The 19338-nt window shown below is 36.6% G+C and overlaps 1 protein-coding gene across 3 annotated transcripts in view; it reads left to right on the top strand.

Moving 5' to 3' along the window:
- The window catches only part of CRB1 (crumbs cell polarity complex component 1), a 274285-nt gene that overhangs the window by 566 nt on the left and 254381 nt on the right, over positions 1–19338 (top strand). The window contains exon 2 of one of the 3 annotated variants that reach the window (XM_073011654.1): positions 13455–13514. Coding sequence is in view for 2 of the 3 variants with exons in the window: in XM_073011652.1 (XP_072867753.1) it covers positions 13541–13550 (10 nt within the window). In the remaining variant the exon portion in view is untranslated. Of the gene's footprint in view, positions 1–11902; positions 13551–19338 lie in introns of those variants that run through there. The other 2 variants (XM_073011652.1, XM_073011653.1) reach the window with 2 other exon arrangements.

The raw sequence follows: 19338 nt of genomic DNA, 5'->3' as shown, positions 1-19338 counted from the left end.
TGTGATTTTACAAGCATAAGGAATGTAAGATGAAGGCTGAGACCAAATAGGATGGGTGGCCTAATTTTTTTCCCCCACCCGCTCGTCCCTCCCATACACATATAGCCTGACATCTAGAAGGGCCTCACTCGATGGAAGAACTGCAGAGGTGGACTCCCCACCGGCAGACAGGAGGAAGCTTTGAAGAAACTTGCCCATCTCCAGTTTTCTTGGGAATTGAAAAAATAAAATTTTTAAGCCTTTCATGAAAATTCCTAGCAAAAACTCACATTCACATGGATTTGCACAAAGATTCATATCACCTGTGAGACTCTTCCCGCAAAAACTAGCCACACTGAAAAGAGAGTAAAATGTAAAACCAAGATAGAGAAAGAATGGTAGTCTGCAGATATGGCAATTATCAGAAAGTATATTTAAAGAAATAAAGGAAAATGAAAAAATTATCAAAAATAACTAAGCAGATTAAAAGAATAATTTAGAAGTGAAAGCTGTCATCATCTTATACTTAGAACATTGATGGAAATGTGTTTTTTATTAAAACAGAAGGGCTGATCCAAGATAGAACAGTATAAATGCAAAGAAGTAGAAAAAAATTATGATAAGAGCAAATAATGAAATAGTGAAATATACAATAAAGAGAACGAATAGAACAGAAATTTGGGTATTGGGATATGTAAAAGGTTTAGAAACTTTTGGAAAGATTTGGTATTGCCAGTTTTACCCCACTCTTCAAAAAATTTAAAATGGGTGGCAGGGGCAGGTCACATTTCATTTTATGAGACAAGCATAATGATTATACCCAAACTTGAAAATACATTGCAGGAAATGAACATTACAGGTCAAACTCATAAATTAGGTGCAAAAATCGTAGACCTACAAATGATGTGTTTGTGGTGTGTGTGTATGTGTGTGTGTGAGAGAGAGAGACAACTGAACTAAACTGGATTTTATAAAGGAATGAAAGATTTACTTAGCACTTAAAAATAAACGTGTAATTCTTCATATTAACGGAATAAAAGGTGAAAAACCATTGATCATCTCAATAGATGCAGAAAAATATTTGATAAATTTAACACATAATTTTTTTAAAATCTCAAGGAAGAGAAAATGTCAATATAAATAGAAGCTACTGAAAAATTTTTAAATGGAGCAAATATCACACAATGAAACATTGAAAACTTCCATGGAATTTGAGAATAAGCCAAGTATGCCTTCTATCATTACTTGACTTTTTTTTTCTTTTTTGAGACAGAGTCTCGCTCTGTCACCCAGGCTGGAGTGTAATGGCGCTATCTTGGCTCACTGCAACCTCTGCCTCCCAGGTTTAAGCAATTCTCCGGCTTCAGCCTCCTGAGTAGCTGTGACTACAGGTGCATGCCACCACACCAGGCTAATTTTTGTATTTTTAGTAGAGACGGGATTTCCCTATGTTGGCCAGGCGAGTCTCGAACTCCTGACCTCAGGTGATCCACCCACCTCGGCCTCCCAAAGAGCTGGGATTACAGGTGTGAGCCACGGTGCCTGGCCTACTTGATATTTTAATAGAGGCTTTACCTAGAGAAATAAACATAAGTAAGAAATAGAATGTATGTTTTGGAAAGGAAGATTAAAATTATCATTATTTGCTTTAAGTATGTTGGTGACATATTTAGATATTTAGAAAAATTGTTTTAAATCCTATGGATTATTTTTGACTTTTTAATTTCAATATGTTTGGGGGAACAGGTGGTGTTTGGTTACATGAATAAGTTCTTTAGTGGTGATTTCTGAGATTTTGGTGCACCCATCATTCAAGCAGTGTACACTATACCCAATGTGTAGCCTTTTATCCATCACCACCCTCCCACCCTTTCCCTGAATTCCCAGAATCCATTGTATTATTCTTATGCCTTTGCATCCTCATTGTTTAGCTTCCACTTATGAGTGAGAACATACACTTGATTTTCCATTCCTGAGTTACTTCAGTTAGAATAATAGTCTCCAATCCAGGTTGCTGCAAATGCCATTATTTTGTCCCTTTTTATGGCTGAGTAGTAGTCCATAATATATATGTATACCACAATTTCTTTATCCACTCGTTGATTGATGGGCATTCAGGCTGGTTCCACATTTTTGCAGTTGTGAATTGTGTTGCTACAAGCCTGCGTATGCAAATGTATTTTTCATATAATGACTTCTTTTCCTCTGGGTAGATACTCAGGAGTGGGATTGCTGGATTAACTGGTAGTTCTTTAGAGAATCTCCACACTGTTTTCCACAGTGGTTGTACTAGTTTACATTCCCACCAGTAGTGTAAAAGTGTTCCCTTTTCACCATGCCCCGCCAACATCTATTTTTTATTTTTTGATTATAGCCATTCTTGCAGGATTAAGGTGGTATCACATTGTGGTTTTGATTTGTATTTCCCTGATCATTAGTGATGTTGAGCTTTTTTTTCATATGTTTGTTGGCCATTTGTATATCTTCTTTTGAGGATTATCCATTCATGTCTTTAGCCCACTTTTTGATGGAATTTTTTCTTACTGATTTGTTTGAGTTCCTGTAGACATTTCGAAGGTTTTTTTCCCACTCTGTGGGTTGTCTGTATACTCTGCTGATTGTTTCTTTTGCTGTGCAGAGACTTTTAATTTAATTAAGCCCCATCTATTTACTTTGTTTTTGTTGCATTTGCTTTTGGGTTCTTGGTCATGAAGTCTTTGCCTAAGCCAATGTCTGTAAGGGTTTTTCCAATGTTATCTTCTAGACTTTTTATGATTTCACATCTTAGATTTAATTTAAGTCTTTGATCCATCTTGGGTTGATTTTTTTATAAGGTTAGAGATAAGGATCACCTCCTTGGTTAGGTATATTCCTAAGAATTTTATTTTATTTTTTTGCTGCTATTGTAAAGGTGATTGAGTTATTTATTTGATTCTCAGCTTGGATGCTGTTGGTGTATAGCAAAGTTACTGATTTGTGTACATTAATTTTATATCCTAAAACTTTGCTTAATTCATTTATCAATTCTAAGAGCTTTTTGGAGGAATGGGTAGGGTTTTCCAGGTATCATATCATATCATCAGCAAACAGCAACAGTTTGACTTCTTCACTGATTTGGATGCCCTTTATTTTTTCTCATCTGATTGCTCTGGCTCGGACTTCCAGTACTGTGTTGAATAGAAATAGTGAGAGAGGGCATAGTTTTTTTGTTTCAGTTCTCAGGGGGAATGCTTTCAACTTTTCCCCATTCAGTATAATGTTCGCTGTGAATTTGTCGTAGATGGCTTTTATTTTGTTAAGGTATGTCCCTTCTCTGCCGATTTTGCTGAAAGTTTTAACCACAAAGGGATGCTGGATTTTGTAAAATGCGTTTTCTGTGTCTATTAAGATGATCATGTGACTTTTGTTTCTAATTCTATTTACATGGTGTATCACATTTATTGACTTGTGAATGTTAAACCATCCGTGCATCCCTGGTATGAAACCCATTGGATCATGGTGGATTATCTTTTCCATATGCTGTTGTAGAGGATTTTTGCATCTGTTTTCATCAGGGATATTGATCTGTAGTGTTCTTTTTTTGTTATATCCTTTCCTGGTTTTGGTATTAGGGTGATACTGGCTTCATAGAATTATTTAGGGAGGATTCCCTCTTTCTCTGTCTTGTGGAATAGTGTTAATAGGATTGGTACCAATTTCTCATTCAGTGTCTGATAGAATCCAGCTGCAAATCCATCTGGTCCTGGACTTTTTGTTTTGTTTTGTCTTGGTAGGCAATTTTTAAATTACTATTTCAATGTCACTGCTTGTTATTGGTCCCTTCAAAGTTTCTAACTCTTCCTGGTTTAAACTGAGGGTTGTGCATTTCCAGGAATTTATCCATCTCCTCTAGGTTTTCTAGTTTATGCACGTAAAGATGTACCCAGTAGCCTTTAATAATCTTTTGTATTTCTGTGGTATCAGTTGTAATATCTCTCATTTCATTTCTAATTGTGCTTAATTTGATTTTCTCCCTTTTCTTGTTTAATCTCCTCACTAGTGGTCTATCGATTTTATCTTTTCAAAGAATCAGCTTTTTGTTTTGTTTATCTTTTGTATTTTTTTTGTTTCAATATCATTTAGCTCTGCTCTGATCTTTGTTATTTCTTTTCTTCTGCTGGGTGTAGGTTTGGTTTGTTCTTGTTTCTTTAGTTCCTTGAGGTGTGACCTTAGATTGTCTATTTGTGCTCTTTCAGACTTTTTGACGTAGGCATTTAAGGCTATGAACTTTCTTCTTAGCACTGCTTTTGCTGTATCCCAGAGGTTTTGATAGGTTGTGTCACTATTATTGTTCAGTTCAGAGAATTTTTAAATTTCCATCTTGATTTTATTGTGGACCTAATGATCATTCAGGAGCAGGTTATTTAATTTCCAAGGTTTTGAGGGTTCCTTTTGGAGCTGATTTCTAATTTTATTCCACTATGATCTGAAAGAGCACTTGTTATAATTTCAGTTTTCTTAAATTTATTGAGACTCATTTTGTGGCCTATCATATGGTCTGTCTTGGAGAATGTTCCATGTGCCAATGATATATTCTGTAGTTGTCGGGTAGAATGTTCTGTAAATACCTTTTAAGTCAATTTGTTCTAAAGTATAGTTTAAATCCATAATTTCTGTCTTGATAACCTGTCTAGTACTGTCAGTGGAGTATTGAAGTCCCCCAATATTACTGTGTTGCCATCTGTCTCATTTCTTAGGTCTAGTAGTAATTGTTTTGTAATTGTAGGAGCTCCAGTATTAGGTGTATATATATTTAGGACTGTGATATTTTCCTGTTGGACAAGGCCTTTTATCATTATATAATTTCCCTCTTTGTCTTTTTTAACTGCTGTTGCTTTACAGTTTGTTTTGTCTGATATAAGAGTAGCTATTCCTCCTTGCTTTTGGTGTCCATTTGCATGGAATATCTTTTTCCACCCCTTCGTTATATGTTGAGTCTCTTGGAGACAACAGATACTTGGTTGATGAATATTTATCCATTTTGCCATTCTATATTTTTAAGTGGAGCATTTTGACTGTTTACATTCAACATTACTATTGAGATGTGAGGTACTATTCTATTCATTGTGCTATTTGTTGCCTGAATACCTTGCTTTTGTTTTTTCATTGTGTTTTTATTTTATAGGTACTGTGAGATTTATGCTTTAAGGAGGTTTTATTTTGGTGTATTTTGAGGATTTGTTCCAAGATTTAGAGCTCTTTTTAGCAGTTCTTGTAGTGCTTGGTAGTGGTGAATTCTCTCAGCATTTGTTTGCCTAAAAAAAGACTGTATCTTTCCTTCAGTTTTGAAGCTTAGTTTTGCTGGATACAGAATTCTTGGCTGATTATTTTGTTTAAGGAGGGTAAAGATAGGGCCCCAATCCCTTCTAGCTTGTAGGGTTTCTGCTGAGAAATCTGCTGTTATTCTAATAGGTTTTCCTTCGTGGGTTACCTGATACTTTTGCTTCATGGCTGTTAAGATTCTTTCCTTCATCTTGACTTTAGATAACCTTGATAGATAACCTGTGTGCCTAGGTGATAATCGTTTTGCAATAAATTTCCCAGGTGTTCTTTGAGCTTCTTGTATTTGGATGTCTCTGTCTCTAGCAAGACTGGGGAAACTTTTTTTAAATTAGTCTCTTAAATGTGTTTTCCAAACTTTTAGATTTCTCTTCTTAGGAACACCAGTTATTCCTAGGTTTGGTCATTTAACGTAATCCCAAACTTCTTGGAGGCCTATGTTCTTTTTTTAAATTATTTTTTCTTTTTCTTGGTTGGATTGAGTTAATTCAAAAGCCTTGTCTTTGAGCTCTGAATTTCTTTCTTTTACCTGTGCAATTCTATTGCTGAGACTTTCCATTGTATTTTGCATTTCTCTAAGTATGTTCTTCATTTCCAGAAGTTGTGGTTTTTTTTTTTTATGCTATCTATTTCACTGAAGGTTGTTCCCTTGATATCTTGTATCTTTTTTTATATTGCACTAAGTTGGACTTCACCTTTCTCTGGTACCTCCTTGATTACTTAATAATCAACTTTCTGAATTCTTTTTCCAGCAATTCAGAGTTTTCTTCTTGGTTTGGATCCATTGATGTTGAGCTAGTGTAATCTTTTTGTGTTGTTAAAGAACCTTGTTTAGTCATATTACCAGAATTGTTTTTCTGGTTACTTCTCTTTTGGGTAGACTACATTAGAGAGAAGATCTGGGGCTCAAGGGCTGCTGTTCAGATTCCTCCATCCCATGGATTGCTCCCTTAATGTGGTGCTCTCCCCCTTCCCCTAGGTTTGTGGTTTCCTGAGAGCCAGACTGCAATGATTTTTATTTTTCTTCTGGATGTAGCCACCCAGTGGAGCTACCAGGCTCCAGAAGCGTCTGCACAGAGTCCTGTGATGTGAACTCTCTTCAGGTTTCCCAGCTGTGGATACCAGCACCTGCTCTGGTATAGGTAGTAGGGGAGTGCAGTGGATTCTGTGAGGGTACCTGGTTGTATTTTTGTTAAATGTGCTGGTTTTCTGTTGGTTGGCCTCTAGCCAGGAGATAATGCTTTCAAGACCACATCACCTCTGGTTGTGTAGGAAGGATACAAACTTGCCCTAGACTCAGGCATTAGGCGGGGCCATAGAGTTCCCCAGGAACTATGTCCTTTGTCTTTGGCTACCAGGGCAGTAGAGAAAGACTATCAGGTGGGTACAGGGTTAGTTGTGTCTGAACTCAGACTCTCCTTGGGCAGGGTTTGCTGTGACTGCTGTAGGGATGGGGGTGTGGTTCTCACACCAATGGAGTTACGTTCCCAGGGGGATTATGGCTGCCTTTGCTGCATGTAGGTCACCAAGAAAGTGGGGAAAGCCGGCACTTACAGACCTCACCCGGCTCCCACACAGCCCAAAAGGTCAGTCTCACTCCCACCATGCCCCACTAACAGCACTGAGTTTATTTCCAGACGGCATGTGAGTAGGGCTGAGAACTTGCCCTAGGCTACCAGCCTCCCAACTGAGAAAGCAAGCAGAGCTTTCAGGTTTCATGCTTCCCCACATGCCTCAGCTTCTGTGCTGTGTCTGCACTCCCGATTTGCTCCCTCTCCCAAGTTCTGTCTAGAAACTTTGCATTCAATCAAAATTGTACAGCTGGAAGTTTATTTCTTTTGCTGTTTTTGTTTTGGTTTGGTTTGGTTTGGTTTTTTTGAGACAGAGTCTCGCTCTGTCGCCCAGACTGGAGTGCAGTGGTGGCGATCTTGGCTCACTGCAGCCTCCACCTCCCAGGCTCAAGCAGTTCTCCTGCTTCAGCCTCCTGAGTAGCTGGGACTACAGGCAAGTGCCACAATGCCTGGCTAATTTTTTTGTATTTTTAGTAGGGACAGGGTTTCCCCATGTTTGCCAGGCTGGTCTTGAACTCCTTACCTCAGGTTATCTGCTTGCCCCAGCCTCCCAAAGTGCTGGGATTACAGGTGTGAACCACAACACCTGGCCTCTCCTGTGGTCTTTTCCCAGTTCCCCTGGCAGCCCTTTCCAAAAAACCCCTGTGAGACAAAATCAGAAATGGCTTCCCTGGGGACCAAGAGTGTGCATAGGGCTACGTCTTCTACTCCCGTATTTCGCTCAGCTCTCTAAATTTGTCTCAGCTCCATGTAAGTCCAAATCCTTCTCCTGTGATCTGGACCTTCAGGTTCCCCAGTGGGGGTATGTATTTGGAGGCAGATGATCCCGCTTTTACACATTCACACTTTGGGGATTCAGTTTTTCCACTGTCTCCCGGGGCAGCTATCTGCTTCCTTCAAAGGGTCTGTGGATTCTCTCAGCTTTCCTGGCACGTTCCTATGGTAGTTCTTGGAGCAAAAGTTCACTATGTGAGCCTCCACACACTGCTCTGTCCATCCAAGTGGGAGCTGTAAGTTAGTCCTGCCCCCTATTCACCATTTTTTTTTCCATATGGAGAAATTATTAGTTAATGAAGTTGCAGGATATAACACTGAAGTACAAAATAAAATAGTATTTACCTATAACAACTGTGATAGTTCATTTTGTCAACTTGGCTAGGCTGTGGTACCCAATTATGGGGTCAAACATCCTGAGGATGTTGCTGTGGAGGGGTGTTTCGTATGTGATTAACAGGCAATTAAGTAGACTTTGAGTAAAGAAAATTACCCTCCATAATGTGGTAGACTTCATTCAATCAGTTGAAGGCCTTAAGAGCAACACAGTTTTCATGAAGAAAAAGAAATTCTCTCCAGGAGTTCAAGGTAGAAACCCTACGTGGGTTTTCAGCTTGCTGTCCTGTGGAATTCAGTCTCAAGACTGGAACATCAACTCTTATGAGGATTTCCCATCTGTGGACCTGTCCCAGGGATTTCAGACTGGCCAACCTCCACAATCATGTGTGCCAATTCCTTCCAGTCAATCAAACAATCAGTCTGCCTATCTAGCCTATTGCTTCTGCTTCTCTGGAAAACCGTGACTAATACAACAGCAATGAAAATTAAGATAATAAAACTTGAAAACAATGTCATAGGATTTCTTCATTCATGTAGCACCAACATCCATGTCTCTAAGATGCCAGAAGTTTTTGTCAGAGAAAGTAACAGGTGAGACAAGAGCCCATAGGAGAGAGTATAGTCTGCAGAAGGCCAAGAAAGAAAGGGGAGCTACACACTCTAGAATCTCTTTCCAGTGTCTTTCTTTTGCTGATCTGTCATGGCCTTAACATCTTTAACAAGCTGTTTCACAAGTTTATTTCTAAAGATGAAAATGTTTTTCTTCATTTATTCAATAGAGTATATATTGAGCAAATACTTTGTACCAGAAATATTACATTTTAAATAAGCTTAGTCATAAACAGATGTTTTTCAGTAGCATCAGAAATGTAGAATACCTGGAAATGAATCTGATGAATTATGTTCAACATTTATACACAATTCTCTATGACAGAAGCTGGAAAACTTTTTTATAAGTAGCAACTATGAAATATTTTAGTGTTTATCCCACTTTCTTCTGCATTCTAACAACGCACTAAAACTGTAAAAATTATTCTTGTTTTGTGAACCACACCAAATAAACTACAGGTTGGATTTGGCATATCAACAGCCATTGTTTCCTAACCACCACCTCTAAAACAGACTTCAGAGAAATTAAGAAGATTTAATAATTGAAGAAATGTGCTTCCTGTGCCACTGTAACAAAACACCACAGAATGGGCAACTTACATACAATAGAAATTTATTCCTCACAGTTCTGAAGTCTGGGAAGTCCAAGATCAAGGGGCCAGCATTCAGTGTCTGGTGAGGGCTTTCTTGCTGTTTCTTCACATGGCAGAAGAGGTGAACACTGTGTGCTCATGTGGCAGAAGGCAGAAGGGCTAAACTAGTTACCTCTGGTCCTTTTATAAGGTGGACCTCTCATGAAAATCACTTCCCAAAAGACCCTGCCTCTTAATGCCACCACAAAGCAGATTAGGTTTCAATTCATAAAATTTGGCAGTCATTTCAGACAATAGTATGCCATATTCATAGATTGGAAAAATCAATATTATGAATACGTTAATTGTTATCAAATTAATCTGTAGATTTAAAGACATCAATAAATTGAAATTCATCAATATTAAACTTTTTTTCTTTTCAAAAGACAATGTTAAGAAAATAAAAAAGCAAGCCACACATTGGTAAAATACATTTGGCAAGCATATATCTGGCAAAGAACTTATATCTAGAATATAAAAAGAACTCTTAACCAGTGAGACAAAACATATATACTAATATAAAATGGACAAAATATATACTTCATGAAAGAAGATGAGCACAGGGAAAGATCTTTTTTATCTTTAATTTGCATTTTAAGGAAAATGCAAATTAAAACCACAATGAGATACTACTATACATTCATTAGAATAACTGAAAGTATAAAGACAAACAGTATCAAGTGTTTATGAGGACATAGATAAACTGAAAATCTCATACACTTCTGGTGGGAATGGAAACTGGTATAGCACTTGGAAAAACAGTTGAGCAATTTCCAAAAACATTAAACTTGCACATACATTCAAACTAACCATTCCATCCTTACTGAAGAGAAATGAAAGTGTATATCTGTACAGTCTTATATACACAAAAGATCATGACAGATTTACTTGTAATAACCAAACATTGGAAACAACCCAAATGTCCAAAAATAGATAAATGGATAAATAATTTGTATATTTGTATAATAAAATATTACTACTACACAATTAAGAGAGCAAACTGATGATAAAAGCAACAACATAGGTGAGTCACAAAATAACTTGTTGAGTAAAATACAAAAGGACTCTTCTATCTGATCAAAACTCTAAAAACTGCAAGTTGTAATAGCAGAAAGCCAATCAGTTTGTTGTGTGGAGACAACGGGGGGACAAGGGTAGGGGTAGAGTGATAAATTACAAAAGGGCACAAGAAAACTTTTGTTCATTACTTTGATTATAGTGATGGTTTCATGAGGGTGTACATATGTCATAACTGATCAAATTATACACTTTAAGCGTACACAGAGTACTGTATGACAAGCCTAAAAAAAGCCATTAAAAAAGAATGTCACCCAGACACATGAACAAAGACACACAATGAAACAAAACAATAGAAAATTCAGAAATGGATGCAAATTTACAGGCAAATTTACTATATAAAAAGATAAAATTTCAAGTCCACGGCAAAAAGATAGACAATCCTGAAAATGAGAGTGGATAAAGAGGTGAACATCACAAATAAAAGTTTCATATAAACTTCTCAGCAGATCTAGAGAAATTCCAAATGGATCAAAGGTTTCAGTGTAAAAATTGAAAATATGTAAGTACCATACCAAAATGCAAACAGACTTCTAAATAACAGTAAAATGGGAAATAGCATTTCCCACAAATCATAATTCACAAGTAATTAAGGCAAAAAAAATGTTAAATCAACAATATAAAAAATTTTTAAATTTGCATGGAGAAGTTCCAATATAAGTAATAGTGTATTAAGTGATTCAACACAACTCTCCTGCTGAGAATGGATACAACAAAATGTTTTTAAACAAGAACTTCTGTCCTGAATGCACAGAAGAACTACAAAGTCTATGTGTAAAGAATTGTGTTGACATGATCTGCAAGAAGAAAGAGTCACAAAAAGATATCCTGGTATTTGGGGGAGTTTCTCCCTAAAAATAGTTACTGCTTAGAAAGCAGCTGCCGAAAGGCTGATAAGACGAGCAGAGCAGATCCCTAGACTTGTGAGACAAAAACATAAAAATTAAAATTATAAGGACCTCAAAAAAGAAAGGGTCCTAATAAAAACCCCATGTGACTAAGAAAGCCCTAGCCTTGAGTAAAAGTATACCAGAATTCAGTCACCAACCACAAGACTGAAGCTCTTTTTAAAAACATTTTCTAGGATAGATCATACATTTGACCACAAACAAATCTTCTAAAATTTGAAAAGCTTGATGTTATACCAAGTATTTTTTCCGACTGAAATGGTATGAAGGTAGAAATCAATAATGGGGAGAATACTGAAAAATTTACAAACATATGGAGATTAAGCAACACACTCCTGAACAACCAATGGTTCAAAACAGAAAAGTCAAAAGGGAAATTAAAAAATATATTGATACAAACTAAAATGGAAACACAACACACCAAAACTTACAGAATACAGCAAAAGCAGTTCTAAGAGTGAAACTTATAAACACTACATTAAGAAAAAAGAAAACGCTCAAACAACATAACTTTCCACCTCAAAGAAGTAGAAAAGAAAGAACAAGCTAAGCCTAAAGTTAGTTTGGGCTAGCAGAAGGAAGAAGATGATAAAGATAAGAACCAAAATAAATGAAATAGATGCTAGAAAAAAAGCAATGAAACTAAAAGTTGTGTGCTTTTTTTTTTTTTTTTTTTTTCCACAAGGGAGAAAAAACAAAGTTGGCAAACCTTTAGCTAGACTAAGAAAACAATAGAGAAGACTCAAAACCAGAAATGAAACAGGAAACGTTACATTTGACACCACAGAAAAACAAAAGATTGCAAGAGACTACAGTTGACCCTTAAACAACATGACTTTGAACTGCATGAGTCCACTTACATGTGGATTTTTTTTTCAATAAATATAGTCTGACCTCCATATGCATGAGTTCAGCATCTGAAACCAAACATGAATGGAAAATAAGAGTATTCATGGGATGCAAAACCTTCTTATATGAAGGACCAAATTTTAATATTCACAAGTTCATGGGCCTACTCCGGGAATTGAGTATGTGTGGATTTTGGTATCCATGGGTGGTCCTGGAACCAATCCCCTGTGGATCCTGAGGGATGACTATACTGTGAACAACTATACACTGATAAATTGGATAGCTTAGAAGAAATGGATAAACTTCTATAAGGATACAACCAATCAAAACTGAATCATGTAAAAAGTCTGATCTGAACTAAAATAAAAAACAAGTAAGGAATTGAATTAGTAATGAAAAACCTCACAACAAAGAAAAGTCCAGGACCAGAACTTTCACTAGTAAATACTACCAATATTTAAAGAACGATTACTACTAATCCTTCTCAAGCTCTTCCAAAAACTCGAAGAGAAAGGAATACCTCCGAACTCTTTTCATGATCCCAGCATTACCCTGATACCAAAGCCAGACCAGGCAGGATACAGTAGGAAAAAAAAAAGTTACAGGCTAATGTCCCTGATGAACATAGATACAAAAATCCTAAAAACAAAACAAAAAGACTGGCAAATGAATTCAAAAACATATTAAAAGGATCACAAGCCTTGATCAAGTGATATTTATTCCTGGGATGCAAGAATGGCTCACCATAAAAGTGATACATTAACAGAATGAAGGAAAAAACATGATCATTTCAATAGAGGCAGAAAAAGTATTTGACAAAACTCAACATTCTTCAATGATAAAAACTCTCAACAAATTAGGTACAGAAAGAATGTACATCAGCATAATAATGGCCATTGGTATAGTGTATAGTTTGGCTGTGTGCCTACCAAAATCTCATCTTGAATTGTAGTTCCCGTAATCCCCAAGTGTCATGGGAGGGACCCAGCAGGAGATAATTTTTTGTTTGTTTGTTTTTTTGAGACACAGTTTCACTCTTGTTGCCCAGGCTGGAGTGCAATGGCATGATCTTGGCTCACCACAACCTCTGCCTCCTGGGTTCAAGCAATCTTCCTGCCTCAGCCTCCTGAGTAGCTGGGATTACAGGCATGTGCCACCATGCGTGGCTAATTTTGTATAAAGAGACAGGGTTTCTCCATGTTGGTCAGGCTGGTCTCAAAGCCCCAACCTCAAGTGGTCACCGCCTTGGCCTCCCAGGATTACAGGCATGAGCCACTGTGCCCGGTGGGAGGTAATTTAATCAGCAAGGCAGTTACCTCCGTGCTATTTTCTTGATTGTGAATGAGTTCTCATGATATCTGATGATTTTAAAAGGGACTTTTCCCCCTTTTACCCAGCACTTCTTTCTCCTGCCATCATGTGAAGAAGAACGTGTTTGCTTCCCTTCCACCATGATTGTAAGTTTCCTGAGGCCTTCCCAGCCATGCAGAACTGTGAGTCAATTAAACCTCCTTTCTGAATAAAAGCTGAAAGGACCCCGAGGTTATTGCATCTCAGAACTTTTCCCATTAATCCAGTCGTACATCATTTATATCAATGACATATGTCGATAAAGAATGTAACTGGGTCTCAGTTTAATCTACTGGAACATATATCTGCATTTTTCTTTGCAATGGGAGCATCTATTTTGATTTAAATATCCTTAAATTGTTTGTCAGTTTTTACTTAATCATATCAACCAAGAGTTGGCACATCTTTAAATTTCTCAAACTTAACAGCATGCTCTTTTGCCCCCTATCTGGTCTTCTGAATGTAGTTTCCTTTCCTTAGAATATTCTTTCTCCAGTATGTTACCACTTTACCCCCATGTTGGTATAGTCCCATTCATCTATTCAAGTAGTTTCAGATTAGGCATTTTCTCCTTGAAGAAGTTTGCTGTGCATTTAAATGCAGGCTAATGTCCCTCTTTTATTTGCTTTCAGAACACTATAGCTCCCATATTACATGGTTGCTTGCCTACTCACCTATGGAACTAAAATATCTATGAGGACAGAAGCCGTATTAATTCTATTTATGGCTGTATCCTTAACAACTAGTAAAATGTATAGATCCTGATAATAAGCCAGTAAATAGTTTTGAATAAATAAACTAGTTGAAAGTTGTCAATTAGACATTAGTGAGAAGCCAGAAGTATACTATAATACTGCATCTTGCTGATATTGAGCTACTCTTTTACCCTTAAGTTAGTGTAAAGATACAAGTTTTTCACTGGAGGAACCAAAATTATTATAAATCCTGGTATGATATTTACCTTCACTAAAAATTAATTATGATTCAAAAGAATATAGAGCTAGATTATTTATTTAAATTAGGGCAATGGAAATTTTAGAAACTAGTACTCAAATATCATAGTAGTTAAGAGAATAATAGTGTACTGCAATGAGGTCAAAACTGAAGAGGGCCTACAGGCTCCTTTGAAAGACCTACATGAGTGTCAGCTGCCACAGGTCAGGAATGAGGACAGTTCCTTGTGATTTGTGAGAAACATTTACTCTGTCATCTTCAGAGAAAGACCAACTGAAGAAAGCATGGTTATAAAGTGACATTCAAGCCCTTCATCTTATAAAAGTCCCATAAAGAAAGAACATTCTCAAGAAAGTGAAAAGACAACCCACAGAATGGGAGAAAATATTTGAAAATCATAAATCTGATAAAAATCTAATATCTAGAATATATAAAGAACTCTTACAAATCAACAATAAAAAACAACCCAATTTTTAAAGTGTACATCGAATTGAAATATTTTTCCAAAGATGTATGAATGCCAATAAACACGTGAACAGATACTCAATATCATTAGTACTTATGGATGGAAATACAAACCAAAATCACAATAAAGTACCATTTCATACCTATTAAGATGGCTGTAATTTAAAAACTGTTGTTGGTGAGAATATATAAAATGATGCACCTATTTTGGAAAACAGATTGTCAGTTCCTCAATATTAAACATGTGACCCAGAAATTTTACTCCTATGTGTATGCCTAAGAGAATTGAAAGCACATGTTCACACAAAAACTTGTACATAAGTGATAGCTGCATTATTTATAGCAGTCTCAAATTGGAAACAATGCAAATGTCCATCAACTGATGAATGGATAAACAAAATTTGATATATCCATGCAAACAAATATTCACCATAAAAAGGAATAAAGTACTGACACATGCTACAACATGGATGAACCTTGAAAACATACTAAGAGAAAGAAATAAAACACAAAAGACCACATATAGTATGAATCTGTTTACATCAAATGTCCAGAATACAAATTTATAGAGTTGGAAAGTAGATCAGTAGTTCATAGGGGATAGAGAGAGAGGAGAATGAGGAATTACTGCTATTGGGTATGGGTTTTTTGGAGGTGATGAAACTGTTCTAAAATTAGATAGTGGTCATTTTGCACAACGTCACAAACATACTAAAATTATCAAATTGCACATATTAAAATGGTGAACTTTATGATACATGAACTATGTCTCAAAACAATATATTCTAAGAGACTGTAACAATATAGAAAAATACTTATGTAATACTTTTTATGTGAAAACAAATAGTACTTGTTGCCCATAGGGCATGATCACATACATAGGACGGAATTGCACTGAGTAAAGATGGGAAGACATTGCACCCCAGTATTAACAGAGGTTGTCTCTGTGTAGTGGGGGTGATGTAAGATTTTCTTTTCTTCAATTAAAAAAAATGTTGGCTTTTCTATTTTAAACATGTATTTTTATAATAAAAAAAATGTTAAAAGTACCATAAAGAGAGCAGATGATGTCATAGTGCTTGCAGACTCTTCTAGACTTTAGAGTCAAAATCAGAGCTTGCCACCTATGCCAGGGAAGGAACAAGAAAGGTGTGTCAGTTTATCATGAAACACAATGATTCTCAAAACTTGATGTTGTGTCAGGAAGTACTCTACTACTGGCAAGAACTTTTTTTTGTTGTTCTAGTTGGGTTATACAATAGCAACCTTGAGAGAGTAATTTGAGATTGAATGGTACTGGGTGATTGCTAGAACTCGTTTATATAATTAGTGAAGAAAGTGCCTTTTTTGAGATTCTCATATATGAGTATGGATTTGCCAGTCATGTAAAGTTTATATTTTTACATTTCGTGGCCCAAGCAAAACAATATATTTATCCTCAATTTGGCCCATAGGCCCTATTGATGACCTCTACTCTGGTGTTTCACTTGAGTGGAATAAATGTGGAGGTCAGTGAAGTTGGATCCATAACCCCAAGAGAAAAGGATGTTGTGTGGGCTGTGTACATGTAAAAGTCCCTTGGATGTGGATGATACAAGGTTTGTGGATGGCAGGGAATAGGAGAGCAGGACATGATATAGGCAGACACATGGGCTTCAAAAGAGCTATTTTATTTTTACATTAATTTGAAGGAATAATGGACTGGAAGTAGTACTGGGAACAAGGAAAGGAGGGATGTGTAGTAGGAAACACCTGTTTGAGCAGCTGCAGGAAAAGCAATATCCTTAGGGAATAACAAGTTTAAGTTAAGGCTAGAAGTTGGAAGGGGTATTTAGTGAAGAAGTTAGAGTTAGGAAAACAGATTTACCATAGCAGCAAGTGCAGTGGAAAGGCTTGATAGGTAGAGTAGGACAGGGTTGTTGAGGCATAGACAGTAAGAAGACTAAAGCCCATATAGCTAACAAGTACTATGGAAGCCCAAGTGAATTGAAGGTGCTCGTAGGTTTGCCATGGCCACTGAAAAGATTCATAATGTGTTTAAAAATAAGTATAAGACATGAGTATGACAAAATTGGCCACAAGAAAAAGAAATTGTCATTGATGAGAATTCAACCTTGGATAATGTTTTAAAAAATCTGACTCATAATTTTATTTGAAACTGGAACCTCAAGTACAATAAGGTTTATCAAATGCTTACTATGTCCTGAATTCTGTGGTAACTAGTTTAGTCTAGCAACGCTTTTAATCTTCACAAAATCCTATGAAATAGATAATCCACCACTTACTGTTTTGTTTCTTTCACTTGATTTTTGTGCCTTATTTTCTTCACTTGAAAAATAGGGCTGATAGTAATAGTACGTACATCACAGAGGATTAAAAGAGACAATCCATGAGACACTGAGAACAGTGTCTAGTGCCAGGTCCATAAAGCTTACCTATTATTACCAATACTACTTCTTATATGACTGCTAATGCAATGACTATTCTTGTCATTTCACAGATGAGGCTAAGAGAGATTGAGAAACTTGTCCAAAGTGATGTCACACAGAGAATATGTAGAGGAGTAAGATTTCAAATGCAAATATCCTCACATTAGTGCTCTTACCTCTGCTGAAGCATTTGAATGGCTTCCATTTGGTTTTAAGATACACACCAAAATTCTCAACAAAACTTGTATGATCCAAACTGCACTTACCTCTAAGTTTTATACCATGCTTCCCTCTCTCTGTGCTCCAGCCACAGTGACCTTCTTTTACTACCTGTAAGTCAGATTGCTTGTTCTCTCCTCACAAACAGTTTTGTAGTACTGTCTCTGTGTTGGTGGCACTCACTCTCTTACATATTTTCATCCTTCCATGAGAAGAGTTCATCTCTTCTTTAGGGAAGCTTTTGTTAACTTCTCTAACTAGGATAATGACCCAGTCACATGTTTTCATGAAACTGCACACCTCTTCTTGGTAACACTTAACATAGCTATAATTTTTTGTGTGTGTTTTTCTGATTAGTACATTTCCTCTAGTAGACACAAGTCATCCTCTTTGTTCTCCTTTGTGAGTCTGACCTACTATTTAACATGGAGAGGTTGAAAGAAAAAAAAATTAACTAAAATTGATTGCAAAAAAGAAAAGGAATAGAAGGAACACAGTAGAGTGTTAAATAATAAAACAAATTGGATAAAGAGTTTAGGAAATGAAGTAATTTTAAAAGAGATGAACAAAAAGTAAGAACTAAGTAAAATAATGTAAAAAGATGTATAAACAAGTAAATAATGAACTTAGAAGAAGTAAAAATAAAATGTGGACCAGCAACATAAAAACACTGGATTAGGCATTCAAGAGAGGTGAGAACAAACTGTCTTACCTAAGCTGGTTTCAAGCGGACTTCTAAGATGAGACAAGATCCAAGAAGATGGGAGCAGGGAAGGTGTCAGACCATGAACTTTAGGGAATAAAGATAACTATTGTGTGTACTTTCTTTTGAGAAGAAGTTTTAGGTTGATTTGTCAATGACAGCTAATGTTTGGCAAAGTGGTAACACAGGAAGAAAGACATATTTCTTAGCATAATTCTTGATATGGTTTGGATTTGTGTTCCTGCCAAAATCTCATGTCAAATTGGAGGAGGGGCCTGGTGAGAGGTGATTAGATCATGTAGGTGGATTTCTCCCTTGCTGTTCTGGTGATAGTGAGTGAGTTCTCAGGAGATCTGATCGTTTAAAGTGTTTGGCATCTCCCCCCACCTCTTTTCCTGCTCTGCCATGTAAGACGTGCTTGCTTCACCTTTGCCTTACAATGTGATTGTAAGTTTCCTGAGGCTTCCCAGTCATGCTTCCTTTACAGCCTGTGGAACTGTGAGTCAATTAAACTTCTTTCCTTCATAAATTACCCAGTCTCACGCAGTTCTGTATAGCAGTGTGAGAACAGACTAATACAATTCTCTACAAGGAAGAGATCTACATGTCTTCTAATGAGCGGGCTAAACATAAAAAGGTAGTAACAGACTACAAGACTTGTGTTTTGCCTGGGGTGCATAAGGTGTGTAAAGTGAAGGATAGAGTATAATTACTTAGGAAAATAGAAGATATTTTTAGAGGCCATCTTGTTGTAGAGAGAAGAGAGCCAATGAGTAATAAAGCCAACTTCTAGCAGAAATGACTGTTAAGAAAAGGACCTCAGTTTTAGGTGGTAACTGCCTGAGTTGACAGTATGCCACTGATTCATAAGAAACAGGGGAAGATAAAACAAGGGGTGAGCAAAGATTTTGGTTGGAAAGATTCAATAACTATAGAATGACTGTAGAATATTGTAGGATGAGTTCAGTTTTAGAGTCAAGACCCTCTGTGTTCAAACCATACCCCATCACATTCTGTTAGTGTCAGCTTTTATGCTCCTCAGACTGGAGTGAAAAACAGATGTGCTCAATGTTTCAATTCTTTCTGAAAAATAATTTTACTAGCAGTAATAAAAATTTTTCACACTGTCAAAAAGCACATATATTTTGAAGTAGGATGAAA

This window comes from Chlorocebus sabaeus, chromosome 25, assembly GCF_047675955.1.
Source record: "Chlorocebus sabaeus isolate Y175 chromosome 25, mChlSab1.0.hap1, whole genome shotgun sequence".
Lineage (NCBI taxonomy): Eukaryota > Metazoa > Chordata > Mammalia > Primates > Cercopithecidae > Chlorocebus > Chlorocebus sabaeus.
The sequence above is the reverse complement of the archived record's forward strand: the minus strand, read 5'-3'. Positions and strand labels throughout refer to the sequence as shown.